The 20,115-nt window shown below is 29.1% G+C and overlaps 1 protein-coding gene and 1 pseudogene across 1 annotated transcript; both read left to right on the top strand.

The window, feature by feature from the left end:
* Window positions 1-1,597: 1,597 nt before the first annotated feature.
* On the top strand, window positions 1,598-2,360 carry LOC140674221 (uncharacterized; annotated as a pseudogene).
* A 1,162-nt stretch (window positions 2,361-3,522) lies between these two features.
* On the top strand, window positions 3,523-14,845 carry LOC140674220 (uncharacterized). The gene is made up of 2 exons (XM_072907612.1): window positions 3,523-4,445; window positions 14,638-14,845. The coding sequence occupies exons 1-2, from the start codon at window positions 3,523-3,525 to the stop codon at window positions 14,843-14,845; spliced, it is 1,131 nt and encodes a 376-aa protein (XP_072763713.1).
* Window positions 14,846-20,115: the final 5,270 nt, after the last annotated feature.

Below are 20,115 nucleotides of genomic sequence, written 5' to 3'. Positions count from 1 at the left end.
CGTAGACTTTTTAATTTTAACTTTTTGTCTTATAATATCGTCTGGTACTTCTTTATCTACTTTAATAAAAGAGTGAGGTACAAAATTACATGTAAAGACTGCGCGATGTCTCGTATATCGGTCAGACAAGCAAACTTTTAAAGACAAGAATCAATAAACATAAAAATCATATTTCTACAACTAAAACACATCACACAAAAATCTGTTATCACGGACCACAGACTGAACAAATAATAAAATTCATAAATTTGAAATGTGGAAATCTTGGATGCCTTGGAGTCCTTTCTAAATAAAAGATTTGTGTCGCAAATGTTGCTTTATTAGACTCCAAAAGAAGTTTAAATCGATAGAAAGATACAGAATGCTTATATTATATATACACGTTTATTGTTAAAAATATGTTAAGAGTTTAAGAAATTTCGCGCTTTCAGATTCTCTCTATTTAGAGGTTTACCATATTTAGAGAAATTATTTAGAGATTTGAGTTTATTACTGGCGACTTGTAAACAGCGTCCGACGGTTCTGTGTACTTTGTCCCAATTATACAGATGTGTGATGAGTTTCTTTCTGGTTCCTATTATTTTTCTCTAAATTTTGCCATTATAGTATTATATCGGGAAGTGCATTTGAGCACGCATTCGGTATTTTTGTCTGTAAAGTTTGGAGCCGGTAAGAAACTTATTACATTTTGCGTGTCTGGGTACTACCTTTTTAAGTGTTTTAATACGTTATATATGATTATATTAGGGTGTCCCATAAGTTTCTTTCCTTTTTTTTATACGAAATGAATACACGATATTTGTTGCTAAAGGTTGATTTATTGCGTTATATATGAACCGTTCTGCTCTATCACCTTTTTCCATCTCTCTCAGGAAGCCTCATTATTCCCTCTTTCCAAAATTGTTGGGGCTTACTTGCAAAATATTCTTCGAGGTGCATTTTTATTTCGCTTACGGATTGGAACCGTTTATCATGGAGAGAATTTTTGGGTGGGAGTCTATTGACGTCGCCAATTGGCCAGTTTAAAATGAGACTCTCTGATTGGTTAATCGTTGCTGATGACCCTAGGCATCGGTATAAGTGGCTGTGGTCAAACGGAACGCTCCCGAATTTTTTAATGACAGGAACAAGTATATATGTATATATATATATATATATATATATATATATATATATATAAGTTTCTCTAATTGATAGAGGTATTACCGTAGTGAAATAAAAGTGTATGTCTGTATTTTTATAAAGTATTTATTGGAAAATTAAATAGATTAATAAATGTATACTCAGTTTGATAAATTCTAATAATAAAGTAACATCGACAAAAGTAAACCACGAAAGAAATTTTTTTTTACCTAATTGAAGAGAAATAGAGGAGATGTTTAGAGTCTTCTCGCGCACGAATAACTACAAAATTTATAACAAGAAAACATTTAACGTCAAATAAAAATTTAGAAGCATACAAAGTAAGTCATTTATTGAAAATGTAAAATATTTTATTATACAATATTGAATTGAAAATGTATATAATTCGGACCAAAGTGGACTTCAATTAGAATTTCATTCCAGTCGTTCAGTGTCACCTATTGGCACTAAAAAAATGGAACGCATAGTACAATCCATATCAGCAACTACACATAGTTATACTATACAACCTATTGTTTCAGCTGATGGTAAATTATTATTGCCTCTTTTTATTGTTTTAAAAGAACCTGCTGGAACATTTGGTCCAACGGTAAAAGAAACAATGTTTAAAGAAGATAATATCTTTGTCATGGCATCAAAATCTGGAAAATTAACATAATCAAAATTAGCATCATTTTGAAATCTGGATGAAAGAAGTGTTTTTTCCAAATGTTGGACCAAAATCAGCTTTATTATTAGATTCTTGGACTGGTCATTGTCCTGATATAATTCAAAGAAACAAACCAGATTTTATAGAAAATATCAATTTGTTAACTATACCGGCTGAAACAAGGGGAAAAATACAACCTTTAAATGTATTCGGTTTTTGTTTATGGAAAAATTTTGTTAAACATTTTTCGGATACCGTCATGCTTTTACATCTTGAGATCAAGCTTCATTCAAGAAACAATATGTTAAAATTACAATTATTAACACATAATCAATTTTCATCACCGAGGTTTAAAAATTTATTCAAATATGCATATAAAAGTGGTTATTTAGAAAAGAGACCAGAGGAATTTGATACACCAGTAGATTTTTGTTTCAAAAATAATTTAAAACCAACATGCGATATTTGCGGTGAAGTTGCTGTAATTGCCTGTGCATGGTGTAAAAAGTCTCTTTGTATAAATCATTTCTTTCACAATCATCATCTTTGTAACCGATGTGAACCATGAATATTTGTTATTCTTGTATGCAATAATTATGTACGCTATTTTATGTATACTTATGTAATATTTCCATATGATTTCCATATGATAAGACAATGTTTTGTGAGTTATTCGAGCGCTGTGGAATCAATTTAGATAGTTAAGATCACATGTTATTTGCGTGGTAACTGTGCTCTCTTATTCCCTTTGAGGTGGGAGAAATTTGGACAAGAGAAGAAAGAGAGTCGTCGCTCACCCCAGTCGTTCTCGAACACGGTAGGATTCGAGTAGCGGAGTTCGTCTGTAGATCGGTATTAGAAAGGTATAAATTAATATGTGTCACGTCGTCGTACTCAGATGGTATGAAGATCATTAACTATTGTAACGCGGATGACTCTAAGAAATGAAATTACATTAATTATCATAAATTATAATAAATTATCGCATCCTGACGAAGCGAAGTAAAGCATGTAAAACATTAAATCTAAAAACAGAGATAATTCGAGAGCAAATTAGTGGTCTAACCGGCATGAGCTGCACTATAAATCACGGTTGTAGATTTTCTATAAAATCGCGAACGTCAGATTTCAATTTGAATTTACATTGTTTGATTGTTCCTAAAATAACTAAAGCTTTACCATCTTTCTCTATACAATCATCGAGGTTGGTGATTTCCAAAACTCTTAAACTAGCAGATCCATTATATTTCAACCCGGGTCAAATCGATGCGCTTATAGGCAGGGAATTCTTTTTGCAGCTGTTAGATCACGGTAGAATTGAGCTTGGCAGCGATATGCCGATTTTGCAAAATACCAAGTTCAGTTGGATTATTGCGGGTTCAATACCATCACATTTAGTTGTCAATCGAGCGATCGATCATTCGTCTTCAGTCAATCACACGTGTTTATTGACTCAGTGGATGTCGATCGACGATGCCATGAAAAGATTCTGGGAATTGGAGGAATACCGAGATGATAATACGCGATTGTCTGGAGAGGAGAAATGCTGTTAAAAACATTTCGTAAATACAAGGCGAGACGCGTCGTCCGGGCGGTTTGTCGTTCGATTACCCTTTCGCGAAAACGAACTTTTGTTGGGTCGTTCGAGAGAGGTCGCAGTGAAAAGATTGAATTATTTAGAACGTAAATTCCAAGGAGATTCTAATTTTCGCGAGCTATATACCGAATTCATGCGCGAGTATATTGACTTGAATCACATGTCTCTAGTTAGCAGAGACGATAACGCATCAAATGCAATATATTTACCACATCACGGCGTGGTTCGCGAGTCAAGTTTAACAACAAAATTGAGAGTAGTATTCGACGCTTCCGCAAAAACTACATCCGGTGTTTCTTTAAATGACGCTTTAATGGTGGGAGCAAACTTACAGGATAATATAATCGATATTATTATGCGTTTTCGTTTATTGGCTATCGCGATCACCGCAGATTTACAAAAGATGTACTGTCAAATTTTATTACATCCAAATGATCGCGATTATCAGCGAATATTGTGGCGATTCTCTCCGAGCGACCCAATAGACGAGTACCAACTGAAGACGGTTACGTATGGTCAGGCGTGCGCTTCTTTTTTGGCCATTTGTTGCGTGCGACAATTGGCGGAGGATGAGGCTGGCCAGTTCAGCGAGGCATCAAGAGTGTTGTTGAACGATCTTTACGTTGAAGATATTATAACCGGAATTGACTGCGAGGATCGAGCGATAGATCTAATTTTGCAACCAGAAGCATTGCTATCTAAGGGAGGCTTCGCGCCTCACAAATGGCGTACAAACAATGAAAAGGTCTTACAAAAATTGCGAACGATCAATCGACTGGAAAAACCTTCTGCACTGGTGATCGAGTCTAGTATTATAAAAACTTTAGGATTAAATTGGTGTCAGAGAGCGGACATGTTTCAATTTTCAACAGATTTTTTGACGAATTCCGTTTCAACTAAACGCGATGTTCTCTCAACAATATCAAGATTGTTCGATCCACTCGGGCTGATCGGTCCCATTTTAGTTCGAGCTAAACTAATAATGCAAGAAGCATGGATGTCGAATTTGGGATGGGACGAGCCATTGACCGACAATCTTCGTCGAGCGTGGGATGCGTATGCGGAAGACTTGCGGGGAATCGACTCGATTCAGGTTCCACGCAGAGTTATTCGGGGAGATAATTTTTTCGAACATATTAACAAAAATTTGTTGTTTAATTTAAAAAATTGACTGCTTTTGAATGATGATATATTTAATAAGAACCTTGTTATATGTATATTTAATAGATATATGTATTGCCTTTGTTATATTTAATTTAAATTAATAATAACTGTCGGCATTTTAATAAAACAATTAAAAAGCTTGAAATCGTTTTATTTATTTTTTTTTTTTAATTTTCATTTCAAAAGTTTTTAATTTTATTTAAATTTTAATTCAATTAAATTTATTTAAAATCTATAGCTCTTTTTGTTAAATATTTCTATATCGGAGAAAAATATTTTAAATCTACCAAAAAAAATACGCATTTTTGGAAAAAATGTTTTATACAAAAGTTGTAGGGTTTTAAGTAACGCATTATATAGTAATACTAGTTTGGCTATGAATAGCGTTGTCAAGGTCATGTAAAGGTCATCTTCAATTTCTTAAATGAAAATTCCCATTTTTTGTTTTGTATTATTACAGTATACCTCGAGAGCTTTTTCAGACACTATAATAAAGTATTTTTCCATAAAGTACTTTTCAGGTTACGAGGTTTGAAAATTACAATACCGACATCAGTATTACCCAAGGTGTATCGCAGATGGATATTATACGGATTTATGGTATACCTCTTTCGTGTGTATACATTTTGTATATATATGTGTGCATAATATACATTTGTTTCATTTTTGTACAATTTTTCATTTCGGAGGTACAGTTAAACGAAAACCATTAGTTAGCGCGTGCACATAGCATCAACATCATTATTGAGCATGATTATTTTTTCAATGAGTACAGATAGCCATTTTTTATATATTTTTATCCGCTGAATAGCATATGGAGTAAAATATTTCACTTGAGGACTAAATGATATAAGTTGTACTTATTGTTATGTGTTATGTGTACAAGAAAATTTCAGGAACGGTTGAGATCGAGGATTTTTCTCCAAGCAAGGGTATTTTATTACTACAGACGAACTCAAAACCGAAATTTTATTCCGAAGTCAGAGTGACACTTGGACATGTTTCCTTGTGAGACCTTATTATTAAAAATTTAAATAATAAAATATTACTGTGTAGTAATATTTATTGTTTATTGTTATATTATAAAGTGTATCGAATTTAAAATTTTTTAAGCATTTAAAATTTAAACTATTTTATGCATCTTGTTTGTTAAGTATTAATTATGTGTAGTATAAGTATCCTACACATACACATACAATTAAACAAATATATAGATCTTTACATAAAATATTTAAAATTAAGAAAAATTGAGAAATGAATATTTGAGCGACGAATAGGCTGTGCATGGACTTGCCAAATGAGATCCACTTCACATTACATGATTTCAGTGCAAAAATAGTTTATAGTCATATAGTTTATTTCACATTTTTCCATTTCATTATCTAGTGTTTTCAGTAATACAAGTGTACATAGTTATATGATTCATGTGGGATTTTTATATTTTGTAATTTTTGCGTGATAAGATTTTTTTAACATTATCTGCTTGAAAAAGATATTTCTTTTCTATCTACTTTTAACCTGAAAGCACTGGCGATGTGAAGTGTGGGTCTAGCTTCCAGCAGAATATTAAACATTCATGTCCTCCAAACCTAACAAGTGCGTCGCAGCATTGTTATTATATTTATTTTGATCCATTTAAATATTCAAAATCCGTATTGTGTTTGCGTATCCGATAAATGATAATTTTATACCACGCGTGAACGTGGTAATTTAAATTAAATGAATAATCTATTTGCATAAGCGTTATTTTTGTTAATAATCTTTTAATAAACCATAAATTTAATAAAACACGGTTACAATATTTTGAAAATTTTCAAAATTATGAATTTCACAAAATACATCAAGGTTTAGTCCTCTCCTAGACGTGCAATAAAATAAACATTTATTGTGTGGTACTATACTGTATTAATATTGCAAAATATACAATAAATTGTAATATAAATAATGCAAAAAGATAATCTTATGTGAGAAAGAAATAACAATAGAACAAGAAATATGCATTTTTTATCTAAATTGTTACTTGCAACTTGCAAAACAATAAGAAGTGCGCTACACAATAGAATAATCACATAATAATGTGCATTTTAATTCAATTAAAAAATTTAAATTTTTTGCTATATCCGATAAACTTTGATACAGACTCCATCTTGAATTTAATTGCATATATAATCTACTACTGTTATTTGATTGCAAATTTTAATTTAAAAAGTTCTAAAATAGAGCTCTTAAAATCAATGACATAATATGTAACACATACAAGCACACTACGTACTCAAGATTCTTAGGCCCGTATTCTGAGCGTACATTTAGTGGCACATTTATAGATCACTTTTAGAGTTGCTGATAAATGTTCTGGTAATACGACTAAGATCCTTCATATTCTCACCGCACATTTATAGCGCCTTTAGCTTAGAGGTACATTTTGACTATTATGTCATACATCATGCGAATTGCTCGTTTATAATAACACTGTGATTGGTCGTCGCGCGGTCAATTACGCGCCATAAGATAAATTTACAACTTCATTATAAATTTCAAAAGCATCTATTCTATTTCGAAACACTCGCGACTCACGTTCACGTACTGCATTTATTTCCCGAACTTCAATCGCATGATCAATATCTTCCAAAATACATCCATGATTATATGTACTTTCGTACTTTTGTATCTATTTTTGTATTTATTTTGTACTTTTGTATGTACTTTTCTAGTTTAGTACTATTGTATTAACTTTTTGCAATTTATATACTTCGCTTTACACACTGATGCACTGTTAAGATAAAGAAAATTTTTAAAGTGCCCAAATATCATAATTATTGTTGTGTAAAATCTCTATTAATTGTAAGAAATTCGATATATATCCATTTTATTAACAAAATCAATCATATAACGTTGATAAAATCAATTAAACTTGTCAATCGTACCGTAACTGTTACGCACAGAGCGCTTTTATCTTGCTAAAATGTGCCTCTGACAATATTTAGCGGCGCATCTATCGATATGGCATAAATGTGACTCAGAAAAGGATTTTCACCATAAAGTTGCGCTTTTAGGCTAAACATGGCGGTCCGCCTCTAAATGCGCTGTTAAATGTGCGCTTAGAATACCGCCACATTTAGCGCATCATCTAAGGCACATTTAGAGGCACATTTAGCGATAAATGTGAGGTCAGAATACGGGCCATTGTGTTTGCGTATCTGATAAATGATAATTTTATACCACGTGTGAACATGGTAATTTAAATTAAATGAATAATCTATTTCGTATTGCACATTCTATTTTGAAAATTAAAAAGTCAAAATTATTATTAGTCTTAATGCTTAATAAAAAATCTTATTTTTTTTATTCAAAAAATGAATTTCTTTTAATTTAAAAATGAATAAGCTCAAGTGATACTCAAATAGTATTCTATATTTTTATATATACGTCCTATTTATCTAATAAAGAATAAATATTTAAATTATATTTTATTTATATATTTTATATTGAAAAAATAATTTATTTCATTGTTAAGTTTCCGTGATCTATCCTATACATATAATGAGATATATTATATATGTATATAATTTCTTTATGCTTTCTATTTTACAGTAGTCTTACATAAATCGAAAAATACGATTTAAATATTTGTTTTTAAAAAACAATTCAAGTACGTTGCAGCATTGTGTCATTATATTTATAATTCACTTAAATATTAAAAATTCCTATTGTGTTTGTGTATCCAATCTAATTTTATACCATGTGTGAACACTAATTTAAGGGGACAATCTGGGTTTAGGATAAAAAAAATTGATTTTTTTGTTTTAATTGATAGTAACACTTTTAAAAAATATACTGTTAGAATTATATAATAAAGCGAAATTCAAAGTATTTCCAAAGTTAAAAAGCTTAAGAAACAGGATTGTCCAAGTACACGAACGTGCAGCGGGAAAGCTTTAGCAGATGTCGGACGAGTATATATATATATATATATATGTTGATAACATTTTATTATCACAGCACAGTATATACATATACTTTAAAACTTTCGAGTCGAACGTCGACTCAGAATGGTCGATATTTTTAGCTGTAAGATAGCTTTTAATTAAAGCCAATCTGTTAATAAAGTCGTCAGGATATTTCCACGGGAGAAAGATATTATCGATAATGTTCCGTGAAATATATTTTGAACTTGTATAAAAATAACACTCACTATTATTTAGAATGTTAAACACAAATATTTATTTATATATAAAAGAAAGTAAAAGTTAACACAACTTTCTTAAAATAATTATAGGACTTTAATCGATTAAAACACGGAAAGGATCTTAGACACAACCGATCACTCGCGCAGATATCGATAAAAGACGAATCTGCAGCGTGAAATGACGTGACGAACCCTCTTGTTATTTTGTTGTTAAGCAATGTACTTAGAATATATAAATACTATTTAATTTTACCGTGTATACAGACGCATATTATATAGGAATTTTTAATATTTAAGTGAATTATAAATAATGACACAATGTTGCAACGTAGATTTCCTATATATATAGGAAATCTACATATACCTTTTTATGGATAAATATAGGTGAACAGGTAATTCAATAGGTATACAAAAAAATAAATTCTGGTCGGAAAATTGGAAATTGCCGCTTTTATTTGTACGGGTGTCTTCAATGAAGATTATTCTGCCATTCTAAAAATTATGAATTTGTTAGAATTAAATATTGGTACATAATGTAAAATATTCGCCGCGAGCAGCGGATAACGATGCAGAAACGACCCCACTAAAACAACACAGAGGAAGCTCGTATAGTTTGTAGGCTCGAGCAAATTCAACAAAATGAATTTTATGACAATACGGAACAATTATTATAGTCCTGGTATAGCAGATTAGCATTAAAATGCTGTAAGTTATAAATAACCATTATTTTGTTGTACTGAAAATTTTAAACGCGTTTTTCTTACAATCACTTTTTTCAAATTGGCGGGAAAGATAGAAAGAAAACTATTCGACCGACTTCTTCCAATGATTTTTCGTTTATTAATAAACGAACTAAAAAAATTGTTAAAAAAATTATTTTAAACATTTTTTTGGCATATTTAAAGCGAAAATTTTGCGTTAAAATCGTAATTTTTTTTAAAATCCTATATTTTTTATTTTTAGCTCAGCAACGACAAAAATATATGCAAATTAAGAATATATTTGATTTTTTTGCTTCAAGCAAAAATTATAGACTCCAGATTTCCCACCAATTTATATGAGGCATGCAAAAGAGCGAGTAAAAACTTTATGTTACTATCATTTTTTTAAAATAAAGAAGTTAATAAATATAATTTCAATACGTAAATTTCTCTCAAAGTTTCAGAAAGATCGGATTTATTTTTACTTAAAAAGATTCTCAAAATTCACCTCTTTTTTGGCGTCCTAAACCAGGTTGTATCCTTAAATTAAATAAGTAATTTAATTCTTATTGCATATTATATTTCGAAATTTAAGAATCAAATTTTTAAGATCAGTTCTTATAATACACACATATGTATATTATTCTATTTCTAAAATAAAAGACAGTAAATTTGTATACATTATAATGAAGAAATGTTATATGTATATACATAAATATAGACTCGTAAATATTTTATTTCTGTATTAGAGTTTTACAGTTTTTACTAGAGGAAAAAAAATATATAGCATATTTCATATATATATTGCATACATATATAGTACTAATCCAAAACAAGCTATTGTCAAGTAGTATGCGATACGAGCGTAGGATATGTGCACGAATAATATACATATATACAATCATCAATTGTTTATTTAATTAAATCTTTCTTACAAAGTAGAGAGAAACAAGATACTAAAGAGAACTTTTAGCAGTTTTTATGTAATGTCACATTTCAACAATTGATCAATATCTTTTTTTTCATGACAATTAAATCAAGTATGTTCAAAAAAGTAAAGATAAAAATATTTAATTATTAAATTCGTTACTTGAAAAATGTAACAAAATTTTTCTTTCCATTACAAGTAACGCGCGTAATTTCTAAACATCTAACCTTGATTTAAGGTATTAATCGATACGATAAGTAGTTCAACATCTGCCTCAAGGAAATTGTTTCAGCCGCTAAGTCTTGAGAAAAATTTTTTACTCTTGCAAATTTTATCATTTATTTAATAAAGAAGATGTATATCTCATATCTATCGATAATTGTTTATAACTCTATACACATTTTAGTCATAGTCTAAATATAAAATTTATTTTGCTCTTTCAAATATTTTGTCGTAATACAATAGCAAATAAAAACATCATAATCCCGTTATAATGTCCATTTTAATTTATTTATATATATGCTTAGTTTGTAGCCGAGTATGTATTAAACTTTGACATCACGCACACCATGCAGATTATAATTAAATATATAATTATATAAGTGATTATACATTCTACTTTTCCGGGTAGTCGGTGGGGATATATATATTGATTGGTCACATAATTCATATTTTACCTAACAGTGTAGGATAGCGTCTTCTCTCTAGTACAAGTTCCAGTCATCGTCAGTAGAATTCTATTTTTGTTAGAATTGTCTGCTTCTATTTTCAATCCGATAATCCGATAAACTTTGATACAGACTCCATCTTGAATTTAATTGCATATATAATCTACTACTGTTATTTGATTGCAAATTTTAATTTAAAAAGTTCTAAAATAGAGCTCTTAAAATCAATAGCATAATATGTAACACATACAAGCACACTACGTACTCAAGATTCCTAAACTTCAGAAATAAATGTGCATTAAAAAATTCCAGGCAGATTTTAATTATATCGTTTATATATAAAATAAATAATGAAGGCCTTAAAACTGACCCTTGTGGCACTTTATATTCTGTGGCAATTAGTTTTGGCCATTTATTATTGAAACAAACCTGTTGTGTTCTATTATTTAAATATGATTGCAACTATTTTAATACCATTCCTCTAATTCCGTATTGATATATATATCAATACGGAATTAGAGGAATGGAATTTAATTCCGTATTGATATATATATATCAATACGGAATTAGAGGAGGAAAAACTAATATATATATTAGTTATGAGACACACTGTATATATATATATATATATATAGAGTGTCTGATAACTAACGAGCCAACGCTCGTGAGCGGGTAGAGCGGGTAGAGCGGGTTAAATGGAATAGAAAAGTCCTGTACCATTTTGCGATTTTCAGAATAATTATTGAGAAATTAATTTACAAAGATCGGCAAATCCAACACGAGTATCAGCCTGCCGCAAAAAAAGATGGCGAGAAGGACGGCCCTAAGGACGGTCACTAAGTGCGGGCGGGATAAATAGGAGCCATTGCCTGGCGGTTACCAGGGGCATAGACGAAAAGCGTTGATAAGAACAATAGATTAGCGATTATTATTTAGCGACCGACCTAGCGGTGGGTCGTCCTTCTCGCCATCTTTTTTGCGGCGGGCTGATACTCGCGTGTGAGTGTGTGTGGAATATGTGTGTAGGGTGCGTGCAAGTGTATGTAAAGTGTGTGTACGTACGCGTGTGTGTGTAGGGTATGGAGTATGTTCGAATTTTACCTTTACTGGTTGCATCATGCTCAGATCTTGCCTTCACTGGCTGGATCATGTTCCGATCTTGCCTTGACCGGTTAGATCATGTCCAGATCTTGCCTTGACTAGTTGAATCATGTAAGATAAGACTATCGGAAAGTGAATATTTTACGAGATATTTTGAATTTCTTCAAACTGCAATTTTGGAGCTTTATAACTCGAAAAGTACTCAATGAAGAAACATTTGATTATAATGTTTTGGAAAGCTTGAGGTCAGCTACAAGAATATGTAATAAAAAATAGGGGATGCCATTTAAAAAAATTGAGGTGATCTTCATGTGACCTTCAAATAATTCTTCAAGGTCAAACCAATGATACCATCTTATGGCCCCCTTGAAACCAAACAACTTTTGTCTGAAACATTTTTCTTTCCCAGGCTTGGTTTTCGAGATATTCGACTGGATGAATTAAAATGGTCCACCCTGTATATATGTATGTATATATATATATATATATATATATATATATACATACATATATACAGGGTGGACCATTTTAATTCATCAAGTCGAATCGTATATATGTATATATATATATATTGTAGAAGGCGTATTTACCGTTTTGTCAGGCTATATTTGGTACGGGTGTATAGATTTATTCGTTCTCAATGTTTTTTAAATGATATATATATTTGCGAAACGAGTGTGATAATTTAATAATGATGTCTGAGGCCCGTTGATTCGTGATATTATTCTCAATATTCTTCTTTTCTTAAAAGTATTGCGAGAGAGCCTCGAACTCTCCTTATATATGATACAATCCCTAGTCTTTTTCCTCCCTTCAAAAATCGGGCCAATTACCTATCTAATTTCGATGTCAGTGCGTTAGTGGAGGTTGACACCTCCGCATTTCGATTTGTACACTTGAGACGATCGATTCGAACGAGAGCTTGATAAACATGCGACCGTTAGGATCGAGATGTAAACACGTTAAACAACAGTCGCACGACTACAATATATATATATTTATATACATACAATTCAGATAAACACATAACTACAAGATATTTTACTTACAGGTAAATTTTTTAATGTATAAAAGTAATCAAGGATAAGCAAAACATTTAATGTAACACAAAACATATATCTAATTATTTATTTTTTTATCAACTCAGAATATTAATTTTCATGTATTTTTTTTACGCAAAGTGTTTTAAAAATATTAGTTTGTAACACCATTTTAAAATTGCACATTTTTTCAAATATTTTTTTTATTGTGGTGGTTTTGTGGATTCAATTTTCCCAGGACTCATAATAACTAAAGTTATGCCATTGAATATGTAAATTGTCTCATATAAACCTGTTATATGTATTAGGCTCTTGGGATTGCAGAAGAAGATATATGTGGCTAATCGTGCTCTGGAACATTTTTTGTTTAACGAATGGAAATTTGACAATACAAATAGTCGAGGTTTAATGTCATTAATCTCATTTGATGACCGAGAAGTTTTCAATCGATTTTTCTGATGCCGACATAGAAAAGTGTATTAGGTAAGTATTCAATTCTCTCTTAACTTTAAATAAAATAAAAAAGTATTAAATTTTAAAATCGATTCAGCACATTATTTAGAACATATTTTTTTAGGCTTTTATTTTTAATTAAAAACTCATTTCCATAAATATTTACTGTATTTTGCTGTTTATTAAATTATGTATCATAATTTTAAAAATATTGTCCTAAATTTTTAAACGAATTGCTTTTTCGTAAAACGCACAAAAATTGAAATTTGCGAAAATAATTATTAAAATAATATTTACTGATAACAATATAAAAATATGATAATAAATAAATAATAAAGTACTGTCACGTATTGAATGATATAACTTATACACTTCAGTTTTAATATAAAATTACATTTTTTTCTTTTTATTTAACGTACTTAAAAATATAACATTTCTGATAATTAACACACATTCTTTCTTTTTCTTTTCTTATCTTGAAAATTTGAAATTTTTAATAAAAAAACTTTTTATATATCTATAAAATAAAAATTTGAATAAACTGGTAGGATAAATTTATTTACATGTTTTAATTGGTACTGTATTAAAATAAAATTTTAATGTATGAATTACAAGTTATGTTAGTTTTTAATTGCTGTAAGATAGTAGTAGTATATTGATTTATAATATTGTTTAATTTTAACACCTTTCCTCTAATGTTTACATTATATATGAGAAAAAGAGATATCTTTTTTTACTAATATCTCTATTGATCTTGCTTTTGAAAGTGTTTCTAATAGATGGCATTTAATCGAGGATAATTGCCAATTACCAAAATTAGAATTCATGACCGGGTTGCAATGATTCTGAACTCAACATTTTTTAAATTTAACAATATCATATATCGTCAAACGTTCGGTACCTCTATGGGTTTCCCTCTATCCCCCATAATAGCTGATAATAGTCATACAAGATTTGGAATCTAGAGCCTTACAATCTTTAAGTTTTTCTCCTCCATTCTATTTCAGATACGTGGATGACATCTTATTAGCAACTCCTCCGGAATTAGTGAACCACACACTTATAACATTTAATTCATTGCACCTGAGATTACAGTTCACATTGGAATTAGAGAAGGACAACAAATTGAACTTTTTAGATATCACCCTTATCAATAATAAAAAAGAAGGGGTTATTACAGATTGGTATCATAAGAGTTCATTTTCAGGCAGATAACTTAACTTCTTTTCTCAACACCCGTTTTGCCAAAAAAAGGGAACAATTATTGGATTGGTGGATCGGGCATTTCTACTATCTCATTCAAAATTTCTCCAAAAAAATTTACACAACACCATCAACACACTACTTGAGAATGGTTACCCAAAAAAATTAATATTCGATACTATTAACCAACGATTAAAATTTCTGCACAAAAAAAACATTATTAAAAATAAATCCAAATAAAAAAGAAAAATTAAACACTTCATACTTTCCCGTCTCTTATCTACCTGGTTTAACTGATAACTACAATAATTATATTAGAGGATATAATATTGTTGCCTTATTCTACAGCATTAATAAACTCAACAGATTCATTAAAGTTCATAAAGACACCATTCCCAAGTCTAGCAATAACAATGTAGTCTACAAAATTGAGTGTAAAGATTGTAATGCATCTTACGTAGGGCAAACGAGGGGAAAATTAAAAACTAGAATTACTGAACACCGTAAACATATTAATAAAAATACGTCCATAAAATCGGTCATCACTGATCATAAATTTAATTACAACCACGATTTTAAATGGGATGACGCCATTATTCTAGATAAAGAATCGTACTATAACAAACGCTTGATTTCAGAGATGATATACATTAAAAAACAAGAAAATAGTTTGAATTTACAAACCGACACAGATAACCTGCCTGACATTTACAATAATATTATTAAGAAAATACCAAACTAACAATCTAGTTACATATAAGAAGGTTGAAGCAGAGGAATCGGAGGAACATTATTGTTTTTGTTTGTGACACGACACTATGTTATAAAAATTATTTTGTAAAAATGTCAAGGAGTTCGTTTTACATACGTTTAAAAAACGTTGCCTCCTCAACTGCAGCGTTTTGTAAGATTTAAAGGACTTTTTTAACGTCGAATATTTATACACTAACAGATTGACGTAATTAATTATTGGAACGTCAAAAATTCTCTGACAATATCTCATTTCATTTTAACGATTGATTCTCAAAAAATCTTTATTTCCAGAATTTTGACAATTCCTTTTGAATAATTGATCCCTCTAATTATCGAACTAGAGAAGACCAATTACATTATCAAAGAGTAAATATGTTGTCCACGGTTACATTCTCGCTAACATATGTTCGTTGCGTCTCTAATTTGACATATTATGAGCTGTCACCAATCATCTACATTATACGTCCGTCGCGTTTTTTTGCGGAAATTGTATTTAACTTTCGATCTTTTTATAATATCCGTTTTTTTATATAACCTTGTAATATCTTTGTTAATTCTTGCGTTGAAGATGACCTGAATTATTGGGTCGAAACGTCCGCCACTATTATTATTTCTATTTATATTTTTATATTTCTGTTTATTCATTTATATGAACGTGACATTGTTACTTATTTTGACTATATTATTGCGACAATGTTACTCATTTAATTTTGTTTAGATTTAATTATATTTATATTTTTAACAAAAACTTGTCTTTAACTGAGATTATTTTGCTCCTATTATGCCTATTTTATAATGTTTTTTTAAAAATTGTATAGAGCTATTACTTTGGTTTTGTCATTTAAATAATATTTGAATGTTAGAATTTTGGAAAACATATAGATTTTTATTATCTATTTAATTAAATTTAAACTTTTTGTTCTTTTATTTGTTAATTATTAATTATGTGTTGTTAAATAATTAATTATTTAATATGAGTGTACTACACACACACGCACGCATATATAATTATTAATAATTAATTAGTGTGGTATGAGCATACACATACACATACAACAATTAAATAAATATCTTTATTAAATAAATCTTTATATAAGTGTTCAAAAATGGCAAAAATTGAGAAATAAATATATGAGCGACAAAGAGGTTGCAAAGTGCAAAAGATGCTTATAATTATATAGTTTATTTCATAATGTGGTTTACTTCATATTATCTAGTGCTTTTATTAATGCAAGCATACATAATTATATTCATATGGAATTTTTATATTTTGTGTGATATAAGGTTTTTCAACATTGTTTGCTCGAAAAATATTTCTTCTTTTACTGTCTATTTTTAACCTAAAAAAGGCGCACTAGGAGATGTGGAGTGTGGATCTAGCTTCTAGCAAAATATTAAACATTTATGTAAAATCTTTTTCTGAAAAAATTATATTTTTGAACACTCTATATATGTGTATAAAGATTTTTAAAGGTATTTTTTTAAGTCTGTATAATATAAGTATTAAGAGTTACACACATAAAACACATTAAAAATTGCATTTTTTATCAGTCTGCGTTTGAATCTTGATTTACATACGCATTAATTTTTGTTAATAGTTCTTTTTTGTAATAAACCACAAGTAACGGTTATATTATTTTGAAAATTTTCAAGATCATGAGTTTGACTACATATATCAAGATCTAGTCATCTCTAAATGTGCAATAAACATTTATTGTGTTGCATCATCCTGTATTAATATTGCATAATATACAATAAATTGTAATATAAACAATACAAAAAGATAATCTTATGTGAGAAAGAAAAAAATGGGACAAGAAATATGCATTTCTTATCTAAATATTATAAATTTATTTGCAACTTGCTACACAATAAGAATTTTTTTACTATTTAGCTTTAATCTAAAAGCATAAGGCAATATATAGATTACTTTATTTACTTTACATGAAAGAAATTGTAAATCCATATATTGTAGAATATCATACAATTATAAACCTCGTTGAATTTTGTGTATGTGTATGGATGGATTGTGGCTCTAACTTCCAATAGAAAATTAAAAACTCATGTAGAATCTTTCACAGAGAAACTCTCTTAACTATTATATAACATATTTTTAAATACTCTATATATAAAGATTTAGAAAGATATTTGTCTAAGTATCAGCATAATATAAATATAAACTGTGTTAAAATTTGTACATATTTTTTATTAGTCTATGTTTGAATTGGATTTGCATGAATATCGATTTTTCTTAATAATCTTATAATAAATAACAAGTAACGATTAAAATCTTTTGGAAATTTTCGGGAACATAACCTTGATCATAAATCATGGTCTTTTCGTTTCATCCTATATTAATATTGTAAAATATACAAATCTGTATTAATATTGTAAAATATACAATAAATTGCAATATACAGGGTGTCTAATAACTAACGAGCCAACGCTCGTGAACGGATAGAGTACAGTGAACTGAACAAAAAAGTATTAGATTATTTTGCGATTTTCGCAATAATTATTAAAATATTAATTAAAAACGCTTAGCGAACAATATTATACATATGTACAAGATGTCCGGTAATAATTGCTCCACCTCTCTAGGGCTGATAGAGCAGATCAAACTGAACATAAAAGTCCTGTATCATTTTCCGATTTTCGCAATAATTATTAAAATATTAATTAAAAACGCTCAGCATAAGAGCGCGCGCCGCATATAGCGCTCAGCATACCCTGAATGTTTTTAATTAATAGTTCAATAATTATTGCGCTAATCGCAAAATGATACAGGACTTTTATGTTCAGTTTGATCTGCTTTATCTTGTACATATGTATAATATTGTTCGCTAAGCGTTTTTAATTAATATTTTAATAATTATTGCGAAAATCGCAAAATGATCTAATACTTTTTTGTTCAGTTCACTGTACTCTATCCGTTCACGAGCGTTGGCTCGTTAATTATGAGACACCCTGTATAAATAATGCAAAAAGAAATTTTTATGTAAAAAGGCAAAAACGATAGAACTGGAAATAATATGCATTTGTGTCATCTGAATATATTTAATTGCAAATTTCAATACAATAGAAGTATATCACATAATAAAATAATCGCATTAGTATATTTTGATCGATTTCAAGATTCAAAAATGGTGTTATATTTAATAAACAAAAATTTCATACTACATACAACTGTTTGGATTTAATTCAATATCTACATTGATTGTAGAGTTTAAAAGATTAAAAAGTGAATCTTTTAAACTTAAAGTCAATAGCATAATATATAACATATACTTTGTGTACACAGAATAATTCATAAACGTACAAACAAGTAATGTACACAAAAAAAAAAAAATTAAAACAAAAATAAATAAAAAATATTAAATAGCTAATTAGTATACATATAGTTTTTATGTAATGAAAGATTTTAGAAAATGCTAATTTTACTTCCTCATTGTAAGTATAAATCCGTTGCCTTACGAAAAAATTACAGTTATGCAACATGATGCAAACAACTGATGTGAACTTTATGGATAAATTAAAGCAATGTAGGATAAATGAACAAAACATTTAACAAATGTAAAAAATTTTATTTAGTTTCAAAAATTTTAATTTTAAAAATTAAATAAAAAATAAAATAAAATGAAGTAATGTACTACTCAAGTGGAATACAATATCCTATTATCTGATAAAAAATAAATATTTCAATTATATTTTATTTATTTAATTTTAATTTTGAAAACTGTCAGATTTCCGTGACTTACTCTAAATAAAGAGATATTATTTGTATATAACTTTTTATGCTTTACTATTTACAATAGTTTTACATATTATAGTTTAATCAAGAAAAACGATTTAAATATATGTTCTTCAAAAACAATATAAGTGCATTGTAGCTGTGCGTCGTATTTTCATCGTATTTTCATACAATTTAAATATTCAAAGTTTCTATTAAGTTTATATATCCGATAAATAATAATTTTATTTCACGTGTGGACATGTTAATTTGAATTGAATAAACAATTTATTTTTTATTGAATATTTTATTTTGAAAATAAAAGAGTTAAGCTTTGATTATCAGTTCTTATACACTATGTATATGTATTCTATTTCTAAAATAAAAAGTTCAGATTCTTTATATATATTTTAGAAAGATTTTACTAGTAACCGTTCAGTTGTCATTATACAACCAGTAATGTAGTGATTGTGTATCTATTTGATCTAATATATGGTATTGAAATGGAAAGAAAACATATAGAACACCTGTAAATCGAAGTAAAGATTTGAGAAGATTAACCTTTCTTCTCAAGTTTCTAATGCGTAGAAACTAATGAGTCAGGCATGATAGTAATATACAAAATTATTTTATATATACAGGGTGTCTCAAAATGACCGTATCACCTCTCGGGTGCAGGTAGAGCGGGTTACATAGAATAGAAAAGTCCTGTGTCATTTTGCGATTTTCAGAATAATTATTGAGAAATTAATTTACAAAGATCGGCAAATCCGGCGCGAGTATCAGCCTGCTGCAAAAA

Source organism: Anoplolepis gracilipes, chromosome 15, assembly GCF_047496725.1.
Source record: "Anoplolepis gracilipes chromosome 15, ASM4749672v1, whole genome shotgun sequence".
In the NCBI taxonomy this organism is placed as follows: domain Eukaryota; kingdom Metazoa; phylum Arthropoda; class Insecta; order Hymenoptera; family Formicidae; genus Anoplolepis; species Anoplolepis gracilipes.
This window is presented reverse-complemented; position numbering and strand designations above follow the sequence as displayed.

Coding starts and splice junctions, on each gene's coding strand:
- LOC140674220 (XM_072907612.1), top strand. CDS start 3,523: ATGCGCGAGTATATTGACTTGAATCACATGTCTCTAGTTAGCAGAGAC. Junction 4,446..14,637: donor CTTCGTCGAGCGTGGGATGC/GTATGCGGAAGA, acceptor ATTCTATTTCAG/ATACGTGGATGACATCTTAT.